The 13256-nt window shown below is 40.8% G+C and overlaps 1 protein-coding gene across 1 annotated transcript in view; it reads left to right on the top strand.

Annotated features, from left to right (window-relative positions):
* Positions 1 to 13256, top strand: part of b4galt2 (UDP-Gal:betaGlcNAc beta 1,4- galactosyltransferase, polypeptide 2) — a 138600-nt gene that overhangs the window by 116166 nt on the left and 9178 nt on the right. The window contains exon 8 of the mRNA XM_068603189.1: positions 11718 to 11822. Coding sequence (XP_068459290.1) covers positions 11718 to 11822 — 105 coding nt within the window. The remainder of the gene's footprint in view (positions 1 to 11717; positions 11823 to 13256) is intronic.

Below are 13256 nucleotides of genomic sequence, written 5' to 3'. Positions count from 1 at the left end.
ATATATATATATATATATATATATATATATATATATATATATATATATATATATATATATATATATATATATATACTGTTTTGTATTGGTACGGCATTGCTGCGTTGGACTGGATGCTAACAGTATTCAGGTTATTGTCAGTTCTTTTCATGTCTTCCTATTTTTCTCTCGTTGTTGTTTACTACAAACTGAGACTGTAAAAATCCCAAAGTCAATCTCATGATAAATTAAGGGAAAACGCATTGGCAGAAACATGCAAATAAAGCTCAGCATCAAGGTTTTGCCTTTCTTTTCTCTAAGGCTCTCACCCCCCACCCACCATCCACCTCCTCTTTTAAGGGCTGGCTTGTTTTTAAGCCTTCCACGGAGCAATCAGAAGGGAAATGCCCTTGAAAACACACTTGGACAAGCTTTTTGAAGAAGGCGGTGTGTGGAAAGGGCTGTTTGTGGATATAGCCGAGGCTATCAAAGCAAACAGAATATTCTCCTATTCACTTTTCTCATGTAAAATCTTGCGATTGATTTTTTTTTGGTTTGTTTGTTGTTTGTGATTGTGAAGCCTGTCAGTCAGTCGGTGAACCACTTTGGTACAGATGTTCATGCTGCCCAGAGGATGAATCCTAAAGGCGTTAGTGATCCCCTGGTCTCACATATTTACACACTCTATATGAGATGCAACTGGTTTTGAATGAACTGACTAATGTAAAACTATACGCACTATTTTTACTTGGGCTGTCCCAGGCCAAAGAACTTTTTAGTTAACTAACACTTACAATTTTGTTGACCAATCGATTAATTGATTTAATTGACAATGCATTAAACCTTGTATGAAGTAGAAATATGTTCATAGGGTTCTTGGAAATAAGTCATTTAGCATTAAAAAGCATAAAGAGCGACTAATTGTCTTCATAAATCTTAGTACTAATAATCTTACTAATATACTTAAAGGGGAGCCCCATGTTTTACTTAAGGTCTGTCATACGTGATGTTCTATCATGTGACACTACTACGCAAAAAGCAGCAGGTAGCAAAGGAAGGATTGTAATTATTTTGGTGTCGTATACCTTTGATCTAGTGCTATTGTCAGGAGAACAATCCTTTCGATACTGTCTTTAGCACTGATTAGCAAAGGCTAGCTGCTTATCGTTAGCTTTTTGGGGGGGGATTTAAGCACCGTTTTATGTGATCATCAGTCTCAGTTCTAACAGCCAAAGCTGTAGTAGCGTGCAGAGGAGGGGATGGAGTCTCCAGCTGAGCGAACTAACATGCTCGCCAGCGCAATCTCTCAGGACTCAGTAAAACGAAACAGAGGAAGGGAGGGTCCCAGAATAGAGAGATGAAAGAACAGTGGTATACATCACAGAGTGTGACGCTTGTGAAATCTGTGCCGAGTTGTTTTTTTTTCTCCGTCGTTTAAAAAAGGTAGAGTTCACAGGTTTGAACAGTACGAGGCCGCGATGTGTCCATCTGCCTGGTGTCCAGTCAAAGTGTCCTTGTACGTGGCACTGAACCTCCATCTGCTTATTATTTGAAAGCTGCTCTCAAAAAAAGGAGCCACAACTAAATGACTCCAGCATCGCTCCCTCTCTCTTTTCCCACTTATACTGCCCCTCTAACTCTCCATGTCTCTTTTTCTATCTCCATCTCTTGCTTCCCTGCAGCAATTTCCTTTTTATATGCTGGTTTTGATGCAATAGACCATGGCACGACCACTGCTTGCAATGGGTCCTGCTAGCTTAATGCCTGCCCGGGGGGCTATCTGTCCCTGCTGCTCAATGGGGCCCCAGCCCTCGGCGGAAAGGACACATGCCACTTACACAACTGCCAGTGCCACTTGCCCCCCTCCCACTACTGTCTAAAAGGTTGGTGGACACAACAGAGAGAAGGAGCAAGGAGAAGGGTTTTCTCTCTCGCCATCCTCTCACCCGCTCTGAACATGCAGCAGTCGCCTTGGGCAAAGATGTCCCAAGGGCTTCCAATGGCGGACCAGCCTTCAACACAAACACACAACTCTCTCTCTTTCAATGCGCCCTCTCTTTCGTCTGTGCCCTTTCCCCCTTCCTCCCTCTAAACCTCCCAGCGGTGGCTTTCAACAGAGCCTGAGCCAGCATCATGCACACATGCAGCCCGCGATAGCACAAGGACCGCACGTGTTTCTGTGAAGTCTTGACAATGGTGAAAGAGTCAGGATATGTTCGGGCTTAACACTTTGAGAGTGCCAAGACTTTGATAAGTTTAATCACACCTACGGGTTGTGGAAGTCTCCGCCCACGGGGTCAACGTCAGCAAACGCTGTCAAGTTTTAAATCCATGTTTAGACCCTTTCTTTTATTGACGCCCTCAATTGCCTTGATTATTCCTGGGGTTATTCCTTGACTTTGTTTGATCAAACACATTATTTTACGTGTCTCTATGTGTTTTGTTTCTCATTTCACCTAATTTTACAACCCTGTCATTCATGGGTTGCCAGTTGCAGTTGTCAGGTAATCCATGGGCATCAAAAGTTGAACTATTTTCAGCGTGTTTCACCTCGCACTGTCACGGCGCAGTCTTATGCCTTAAGAAAGTTGTTTTTTCCACAGTGAATTACTTCGGGCTCAAGGCATTGATTTATTGCAGCAACACTTCCACATGTGAACATGCCGATATTTACTTTATTTGTTCAACAAGTCCTGCTTTATGTTTTAAGTACCAATGTACAACAGGGTACAAAGTGTTTGCCAGCAGGCACATTTTCCTTACGATACTTTCAAAACGACAGCCACAGAGCAGAATCCCACACCACACAGAAGAGAACACCTGCTTGATATTAAAGTAGAAGTGATGTGAAGGTGAAGGCGGGGTGACGCAGGGTGTCAGCAGCAGCAGCAGGGATCAAAAGGAGCAGTGTGAAATGTGAAGCATAGATGAGGTCAGCTGAGTGTTGCACCACTGGCATTGTGATTGGTTTACATTGTTGATCATTTGATATCTTTATGTGTCTGATCGAGCGTCCTGTGTGATCTTCTACAAACTCTTTTGGCTCAAGGAGAGGTCATGGAGGAACAAACGTTGTCTCGTCCGCGGTTGGATCTTGCCGTCAGATATTTTACTTGAAGGCTCCTGAAGCATAAAGGTGCTCCTCCTGACTTCCTCATTCATCATTGTTTTAAAACTCCGAGACAGTGGGTCAGTGCCTATTCAGTCCCGAGGCCACTGTCCGAGTTAAGTTATTCTCACATCAGCAGCATCTACAAAATAACCGTAAATCCTCTTAGGCATATTTAAAAAAGTCAATGCTTTCCCAGTCAGATTCTTGTCTTTCTTTGTGTCAATGATGCTCCGTTTTAAAACTATTTTGTTGTTTAATTTGAAAGACTTATTGCAAGAGAGGGACGCAATGCGATACTGCCTGCTTATGAGGCTCTTTTAAAATGTGAATCATTCTGCCAGGTATTCTGCGTTCAAAAACACATTTAAGGTAAGTTACCCTTCCAAATTGACACAAACAACTCTAATGTCTTTTTTGTATGCCAATGTTGTGTCTTAAGTAAGATTTAACAACATAATGCTTCATCCACACACGACCAAAGTGTAGAAACACATTGCTATCCCCAGACGAGTGACAACTTTGTTCGGATCATTTTCTGTCCCCAATGTTGCATGAAAGCATGCCGAATTGTGAAAGCCAGCCGAGTAACCAGCTGTCCGCTAGTTATCTTGCTAACTTCACCATGTTTTCATGCCGCACTAGTTACAGAACGTAAGCCCGACATAGCGGGCAAGCTCTTCATCTCTGTTATAATTTAGCATATTAGTATTGTATCTCTCTGATAAGTTTGTTTGTTCAGCATCCACGAACCTGAAGAAGTGAGCAGAAATCTAAGAGAGAAACATTAGAAATGTTTTCTCTCCATCTCTGAAAAGCTGTGATACTGCATCTGGCAGTTTATCATCTCAGATGTATGCAATATCGATTTTGGCACCCAACAACACAGCAAGGGGACATTTTTGATGTGTAACTTTAGCCCACTACCGTGAGGTAATTTGTGTTCACCTCCAGTCTTTCCTTTGTTTTGCCTCCAGCTAACATGATAATATCATCATGCTCAGGCTGCAAAGGGTCCACGAAATCTGTACTTTTATTTTATTACCTACTGTACGAAGGGCTAGACCCTTTTTTCTCTCTCTTGTGCCCCATTTGTGTTGACTTGAGGGCACAATAATAAGGGATGCACTGAAAGAAGCCCTCATGTGCAGTCGAGGGAGGGATGGTAAAAGTAGAATATGCTCAGGAAGGAAATGAGAAGCAAGTACAGGGAGTGGAGTGAAGAGGGGGAAGGAAGACAGGACCAGGGAGAGGTGCATAGAAATGAAGTATTGAGCTGGATATGCTTGGGCAGAGCAGCCACAGCTGGTACAGGAAATCCACATGTAAGGAAGCAGTGGAGTAGAAACAGACCAAAAGTCTCACTTTTTTTTTTATTTCCTGAAAGATTATATGAATGTCAGTGAATGGTATTAAACTTCTGCAGATTAATTTTAGTATAATTTCAAGGAGTGAGTTTTTTTTAAAAACATAAATGTCTGCTTTTACACAAGACATGGATAAATTATATGCAGAAAAGACAGAAAGTAATATACATACAGTACTTAGGCTAAGTATTGACGAAACCTTTTGGAAATATGCTATAATAAAGAATTCAAGCCTAAATCCTTCAAAATTAAAGAAAGTAAATTAATTTATAAGGCCCATTTCGAGAACAGTCACAAAAAGAGCTGCACATCAATACAAATAATATGATACAGACCTAAGATGACTAAAAATAACATACAAAATAACTAATACAGCAAAGGCAAGTATAAAAAATTGCTTTTTTTAGTTGCCTTATAAAGGAGTTTAGAGCGTGTCAAATCCATATCTCGAAAGATTTTAACAGAATCAAATGTTTTCAAATGAAAATAAGTATTATTATAGTTCTCAATAACTTAGATTGTGTCCATGCACAAACCACAATACAGAATGAATCGCTCATGTTCACGCCCACCTCACTTTTCTATTACTTTCTCTCTGCTGTGCATTTTCCAGCCCTCCACCCGCATCATCATCATCATCATCACCACCACCCACTCCTCCTCTTCCTCTCCCATCTCATTTCTGTACGCGGAGAGAACTGAGGCAGGACATCAGACTTAGCTCCCAATTCTCCTCCACTCCATTGCTCTAATGCAATTAACTCCACTGGTGGGAATAGAAGAGGAGAGCTGGAGAAATTCCTGATTAATCCAATCAAATGGGTCCATGGTGTGTGTGTGTGTGTGTGTGTGTGCGTGCGTGCGTGTTTGTCTGTCTGTGTGTGTCTGTGTGTGTGTGTGTTCTGCCTGTACTGCCTCAGGCGCTGCTTGAGAATCTTTTCATGGCAGATCATATTAGTGGGCAGTTATTTTAAGTGCTCGACAGTCCACAGCTTTTCAAATGGACAAGGTGCCTCTGTTAGTTAAGTCGACCATACTGTTTAATGGATATTCCCTCTAGGGGTCCAACTGTAGCTGCTTTACTGAGCCCTTTATTCCACCAATGACCAGAGTAATGTCTTTAGTAATGTCTTTATCAGAATAAAATAGTCCTATGTAAAGTTGTATTTCAATACTGATAAATACAGTGCGCTTCCTGTGACTGTTTCACAATAAGAGTTTCACCAGTTGAACGTGTTTCACGTGAAACAGCAGCAGTGTGAATGTTTAAGTTTGCATTAATAATGACTTAACACTTCTCTTATATTGTGTTAGCGTGAACTGTAAAAACTGAAGCTGACATTAAAGAGAAAAAGGAGAAAACTGGACATTCGGCCATCTTAAAGTGGCCGAATGTTGGCCTTTTTTTTTTCAATGGCCACGCATTTGGTTGAACTCTCTCATCCATTAGACCCGCATGCAAGAACAGATATAATCTAGATCCAAATACCTCACGAAACTAAATAAAATAATCACTTATAATGCTATGGACATGGTCTGGTAATTGTATTATATTATGATTTCAACATATGGGGCCATGAATCAGCAAAAACAGTTCACATAGTTCTATTTTGTCGAATGGATAATGGAGCAGACGTGTTTTTGAATTGAGAAAAGGGCAAAAGATACATACCTATAATCATGCAGAGTCTCCATTTTGGCTCCCAGACATATTTATGTATTCAAAAAAAAGTCATAAAATGCTTAGAGGTCCACTACAGTGGGGAATTTCACAGCACCCACCCACCTGCTGTGTTTCGGTGGAGGTGGCTGTCGAATGTGTCGGCTCCGGATTATATACATCACACAGGGGAACGCTGAAGCTTTTCATCCTGCAGCTCCACTGTATCCTCGGTGTCCTCTCCCTTACATAATATTCACACTATACGCTGTCACGCCATGTTACTGCCTACTGCCTGTCAGAGTTGTGAAAAATAATGAGTCTAGTGATGTGTTGTTGGGAGTGTGAGTAAGTGTGTGTGTGTGTGTGTGTGTGTGTGTGTGTGTGTGTGTGTGTGTGTGTGTGTGTGTGCGTGTGTGCGTGTGTGTGTTGTTGTTGGTGCTCCAGCTAAAGTTTTGTTTTTGGTCAAGGACACTATTCTCTGCCGTCTATTAGAATGAAGAGAAGCCATTTGATTGGTTACTTCATAGCTCATTACAACACACGCATATGCACACACAAAAGCACACAACCCCGCAAGGGCAAAGCTGAAGTGGATGTTACTTTTAAGACAGTTTTTGCCTCGTTTAAAGTGTCTCTATAACCAAACAACCCCTATTAGACACGACAACCTTGAGCTTCATTTATCAAACAATCTGTGAATGTATCCGAGTGTGCGTATGTGTGGAATTATAACAGCTCTGCCCGGTGTGTAGGTGTGTGTTCCTTTTTTTGTGAACAAAAATAATCTTAGACCAGCTTTTAATCATCATGCAAAGTCTCCTATTGAGAGATGATGCGATGGCGAGCCACTCAGGGAGTGTTTTATGAGACTCGCAAAGAGGTACATCAATGCAGCAAAAGACAAAAGAAGCACTTATAATATTTTATACAAGCAAAAACACTCGGATGAACTCTGATTTGAGAAGCGAGCAAATTGTTTCTATTTTCTCTGAGGATTAAGTACTCAATTGCCAAAGTTTGATGACACTCCCGATGCTTGAAGTGTTACAGTCTTGTTGACCATTGCCTTGGAAGTGTTCTCATCGCCCACATTAAAAAGTGGCCACGCAAACTTCGCTTCGCATCATTCCACCACCCAAATTATTGATTTAACTCAAGTTGACTGTTGTAACCATGGATGTAATTGACAAAAGATGAAATCCATTTACTTAAAACCTGTTCGGCCAATACGTGCGCAAACATTTTGGCACTTCACATGACTCTTGTTTGAATACATTAATTTATTTTGACCCACTAGGGGTCAGCGCATAAAGTGGATGCGGAGCAACATTATGGCGTTAATGTTAAGCCATGACCCCCCTGATGAATATATGTGTCATATGAAATCTTCTTTTATCTCCGTTTCAGCTGCTAACGTCTAATTGGCCCACAAGCACACCTCCTCACAAACGTGCAGGAAGGTGGTGCCAGATTGTGAATGAATGCAGCTCAGGGCATGCTTCATCCTCCCGTGGCCTGCTCTATGTCTCCGCACATATAGCGCCACTCGGCAGAGGGACATGGGAAACACCAACACACGGGAGCAAATCCAAACTCTCAACCTACTCTCGACCCGTTGTGCCTGGGATCTGGCAACGAGAATGAGCTGCACACTCTGCTTATTTGCTGTAGGTTGCAGCTCCTCTTGGGGCCCAAATGCTCTTTGATGAAGCCCAGAAATATCCCAAACACAGCGGAATAAGAAGAAGAAAGAGGAAATACAGGCAGGAGGTCACACACCTCCCGTGGGCCGGAAGTGATGATTGAGAGGGATTCATTTCTGTGGATATATAGATGATGCGCATGTTTGATTTTTTTTGTGTGCATTTTATAACTTTTAAATGAGAATTTCCAAAGGCCTTTCAGAGAAGAGAATGTGAAAGCACAACCTACTATGAAGTTCCTGCATTCACACCTTGTTCAAGCTGTCAGGCACCACTGATTATGTTATTTGCAGACATTGACTCACGGGTTTCCTCACCTTCTGCACATTTCACAATTGCTTAGTGAGTGATGTATTTGAGTTTAATATTTCACAGTCCATCAGTAAAGTGCCTGAATACATTAATTAGTCCCTGCAAAGTAAACAACAAACAAGTACAAAGGTTAAGTGGTTTTACTGTATGTTGATGCTTTGTATTCTTATGTTGGAAGGTTTCTTGTTTCTCCCAATGTTTTTTTTAATCTATTGCTAAAATGTAGAATGTATGGAATACTTAAAACTGTCAATCAAAATCTCGGCCATTTACTCAAGTACTGAACTTACTTTTGTATTTCTATTATTTTCCACAATATAGATATATACAACTATATCTGAGAAGCAAACATTTCTCCATTATCTGACACATAGTTCTTTTAGATCAAAATTGTACATAACTATGATTATCTATACGGTATGATGCATTGTTAAGGATTAAAGCAGTGTTTTGTATTTTTGTACTGTTTGCTTTTCGTAAATTAAGCTGATATTGTACATTTTCTTAAAGATAATGTTAAATGCAGGACTTTTAATTAATGTGTAGTACGTAATGGAGTATTATTAGACGGTGGTATTGTTAACTTTACTGAGGATCATCTGAGTACTTCTTCTACCACTCTAAAAGTCTCATCAAAGTCAAGTAGGTCTCTACAGTCAACAACAAAATGTACAAAATATTGAATCTGCTTAAAATATAGTTTACTGATCTGTGGCTATAAATATAAAATTCATAAAGAATCACATAAAGGGATAGAGCTTCACATTTCTAGCTGTACACACTCTGCAGAGCAACGGGCACAAAGAAGATTATATTAAAGATGCAGAACTGTGCATAATGTATAACTAAGCTCACTCCACACAAAAAAAAAGCAGGAGAGGGCGGGCTTGCTCACTCTCACATTATTTGTTTCATAATAAATCTCTAAATTATGTAGATGCATGCATGCTCGCACGTGCACACGCAGACACTGACAACGGCAATTATCTATGCATATGTCAAGTCAGCAAAGTCACTGAAGAGAGAGAGAGAGAGAGAGAGTGAGAGTGAGAGAGAGAGAGAGAGGGGGGGGGGCAAATATGTGTTATTTAGTTTTCTGATGAATTTATTTATGGGAGGGGTTGTTTTTATGGAGTTTGTGTTTTGTCTCTTACGGGTTGGATGGTTGATGTGCTTTTGCTGGCAGAGGCCACATTCAGGCTTATTTACATTTCACTGGCTTGTAAAGAAGACAAAACTACAGAGATGAAGGTTGTGGGGGAAAGGAGAGGTGAAAACGAGAGCGGAGGAAGGTGAAAAGACTCAAGCCGCGGAGAGAACAGACAAGAGGATTGTAGACTGTAGGTGAGCGGAGAAGGAAGGAGCGGATAGGAAGCGAGGTAGAAGAGAACAAATGGTGCAGAGACAGTGAGACCAATACACCAGTACAGCCGAGCTTAGCGTGGCCTAAATTCTGGAGGCAGAAGGAAACGGATAGGATAAAAAAAATATGCCTACCATCACTTCTAAAGATGGCTGATTAGAGGAATACTTTGACACTTTGATCAAAACATTTGTATCTTTGAGCTATACATGAGGAGATTGACGTTACCCTCCTAGACCCAGCAGGTCAGTTAGCTTAGCCCAGCATGCATTGTGGGAAACGAGCTCGTCTGGCTCTGTCCAAACTTCAAAATCGTGTCTACCAACACCTCTAAAGCTATAGTTTGACATTATGGGAGATTCACTTATTTACTTTCTTGCCGACAGATCGATACTATTCTCTTGGTCCGTGCCAAGTTAAGAGCTGAAGCCAGGAGGTGATTAGCTTAGCTTAGCATGAACAGAGGAAGCAAAAGGTTGTTTTTTTTCCCCAAAGTTTCTAAATTCTCCTCCCATAAACTCTAAAACGAACCAACTAATATGTTGTATTTTGTGTCTCGAACAGAAATGTGAAAAGTATAATTTGTAGTTCAGGGGAAAAGCAACTTTTTAACGAACAACTGTTTATCTGTCTGCCAAGTTGTCTCCTTCGTCTGTGTCATCTTCAATATTTTTCCGTGAAAAGTTTCACCCTGCCTTAACCCACAAATATTTTCCTTATTATGGGTTTCAAATACCGGCTTTTACACCATGCTACTGCCAAGAAACGCTGAATCGTTGACATCTCGCATCAGAACAAAGAAGCAGCTATTAACCTTCAGCACACCGTACGAACAGTTGGTATCTGCCCTCAACGACCCACAGGTGGAAAGAAGAGAAGTGTGTGAGAGAGAGAGAGCGAGAAGGAGGTCAAACAGAAGGAATAAAGGAACAGAAATAGAAGGAAATAGGCAGGTATAAGGGGAGTAGAGGAGAGAGGGGAAAGAAGAAGAATTATGAGAAGTGCAGACGAGCAGTTGTTGAGGAGTAATATCAGGCATGGATGCTTTTAAAGCCAGAGACACTGCACGAACAAGAGCTCCGCGACAAATAAGAATGCACTTCACACGCACACAATTCTTTTATATCATTGCAGGTACGAATATCAATGGCTGTTTCAACCCCTGGGTTAAACCCGGGCTTTATGTGGAACAGATCTGTTGTTTGTGGTGCCCGCACTCCATTTGTTGTAGCATTAGATACAAATCTCTGTGAAGATTTGCCCTTGTATTGTATCTTAGTAGTAATACAACGTACCCACTGTGTCTCTGAGTTGTCATCTCATGCTTTGTTTAAACTGAGGCACGCTGTAAATCCTATTCTTACTCCGCAGCTGGTGTCCGTGCAAGTTCACAGGTCCTGGAGGTGAACCATGTGTTTCTCTCGGTGTTATAAAAGTCCCTGATCCGAGTTTTCCTCTCTGCTTTTTTCTGGGTTTTCAGGAAGAGCCAGGAGGGGGGGTCTCTTTTGGTTTGTTTTTGTGTGCAACACTGTTTGCAATGTGTTGTGTTTAGTGCAATTATCCTCTCTTTAGGGCAAACAGCCGCGAGACTCCTTTGTGAAGAAAAGCAGTGTGTGCTTGAACGCCATGGGCGGCTGCAGGAATCAAACAAGCATATTTTGGTGTTAATAGATAGAGGTTTTGAACATTAGCTGACTCTATTTGAGTATAACCCCGCTAATTTATGTTCTAAAGGCCTTTTTCAGGCAAAACTTTTCGGGAATCCGTCCTCTAAAATGTGACAATTTGCAACCGTTAACTGTGTTTTGACACTAAACGGATCTTTTCTTTTTTCATTTTGTAATGTTGGTCGGACCACACAAGCTATGGAAAGACACAACGTGGGGCTTAATTGTATGTTTGTTATTCTACAATTTCTTGGTATTTCGTAAACCATATAAAGTTATAATGAACTGAAAAAGAATCGGTCAAACAATCAACAATGAATGTTTACATTTATTGTCGCCCTATGACCTCGGATTATGGGAACTGATTGTGATCTTTCTCTATTTCCTGGCACAAAAAAATTGTTTGTAATTTCTTCCTGAGACCCTGAGGTGAACTCCCTCTTCCTTCTCAGTTTGTTTCTATTTTTGAAAATGTTTCTCTCTCTCTGTCTCTCACTCTCTCTCTCTGTTTGTTTCACTCTCTTGAACAGACATTGTATCTGTGTGTGTTGCAGGATCACTCTGAATGGGATGAAGGTGTCGAGGCCAGACGTTCGCATCGGCCGCTACAGAATGATTAAACACGAGAGAGACAAACACAACGAGCCCAACCCACAGAGGTAATGCATCATTGTCCAAACGCGTTCTCCTGCCTCACATTTGGATCGATCGCGCCGCTTTAGTCGCGCCGCTGCACGGCTTTCACAGATTTCTTTCCAACTTTTCCCCTCCACTTGAGAGAATTATGATTATGTTGCACTGCAAAGGGCACACTATCAATAATGTGTCCTTATAATTAGTGTTAGCTTCGGATAAATATACGGAAATATGAGCAACACAGGCAATAATAGGCCAGCAGTGAGAGGTAAAAGCAGTTAATTATGATTCTTATGTCTTTGGTGTCCATGTTATGTGTTTTGACTCTGTCCAGTTTTTGCTGGAATTAAAATGCCAAAGGTATTTTTAAGCTTTAAGCAGTGGTGGTTCAATGATAAGCCCTTTTTAGGGTGGTTATTTTTTCATACTGTCATTGTGCGCATGCACACCTGAGAGCTGCGTACTGGCACTCCACTGAGCAGCTCCTCAGAAGAATCTGCAAGAGAAATGATGATAGAATATAAAGCACTTTGATTGAAACAGTTGTGTCATCGACCGAGTTTACAAAGGAACTGGGGAGATGTAGTGTATATGCTTATGTAGGAGTCAAATTCTCCTTAATTCTCCTCCTTTAATTTCTTGTCTTTAGAGTATTAATAAGAAAGTGGTTTCTGCTAAATTGCAAGCAACACAAATACACCACTGAATGCTTACAGTGCAAATGTCATTATGTCAAAATGTAAATGAACAAAAACAGGAGACCACAGCTTGGTCTGCTGTGTCACTGAAAGATTGGAAGATTTTAAAATGCAAAGGACAAAACCTTTTCAATAAAGCAAAAATTGCTTTTCAGAGACACAGCTCAGGGGCTTAAATGTTGCTCTTTTGGCTACGCCCATTTAAATTGCTTTTCAGGCGAATGTGTAAAAATGCTTCCTGTATAAATGTGTTATTTTATGGTTTGATGAATGAGACCCAATATGCAGAGATGAGCTCTTCTAGACACATTAATCACCAAGAGTATAGCACCTCACATTAAGCTGCTTAAACATGGATTATCACTGTTTATTCTCCTCTAAGAGCCCCCCCGTTCTCATGGCTGGATGGACCGGGCAACGATGCCTCGCAACACAAAAGCCGCTGCTGCAGCTGGATCAGAGTCAAGACATAGTGGACTCTGTTCTCACCTTCAATATCGTTTCAGTTTGAGCTCATGCGACAAATATTATATTACAGCGTTTCGACTAACGGTTCACAGTTGAGGTCTAGTTTATGATTTATGAGAAGATTAAAAATAGTCATGTGGAAAAGCAGTGAGAGCCAAACGGATTTTAATTGCATATAATAATGCATATAGCCACTGAGCATATGTTTGAGTCGCTTTATACACTATATATATATATATATATATATATATATATATATATATATATATATATATATATATATATATATAT

This window comes from Clinocottus analis, unplaced genomic scaffold (assembly GCF_023055335.1).
Source record: "Clinocottus analis isolate CAN_PGR_092001 unplaced genomic scaffold, fCliAna1.0.p SCAF_11, whole genome shotgun sequence".
NCBI lineage: Eukaryota > Metazoa > Chordata > Actinopteri > Perciformes > Cottidae > Clinocottus > Clinocottus analis.
This window is presented reverse-complemented; position numbering and strand designations above follow the sequence as displayed.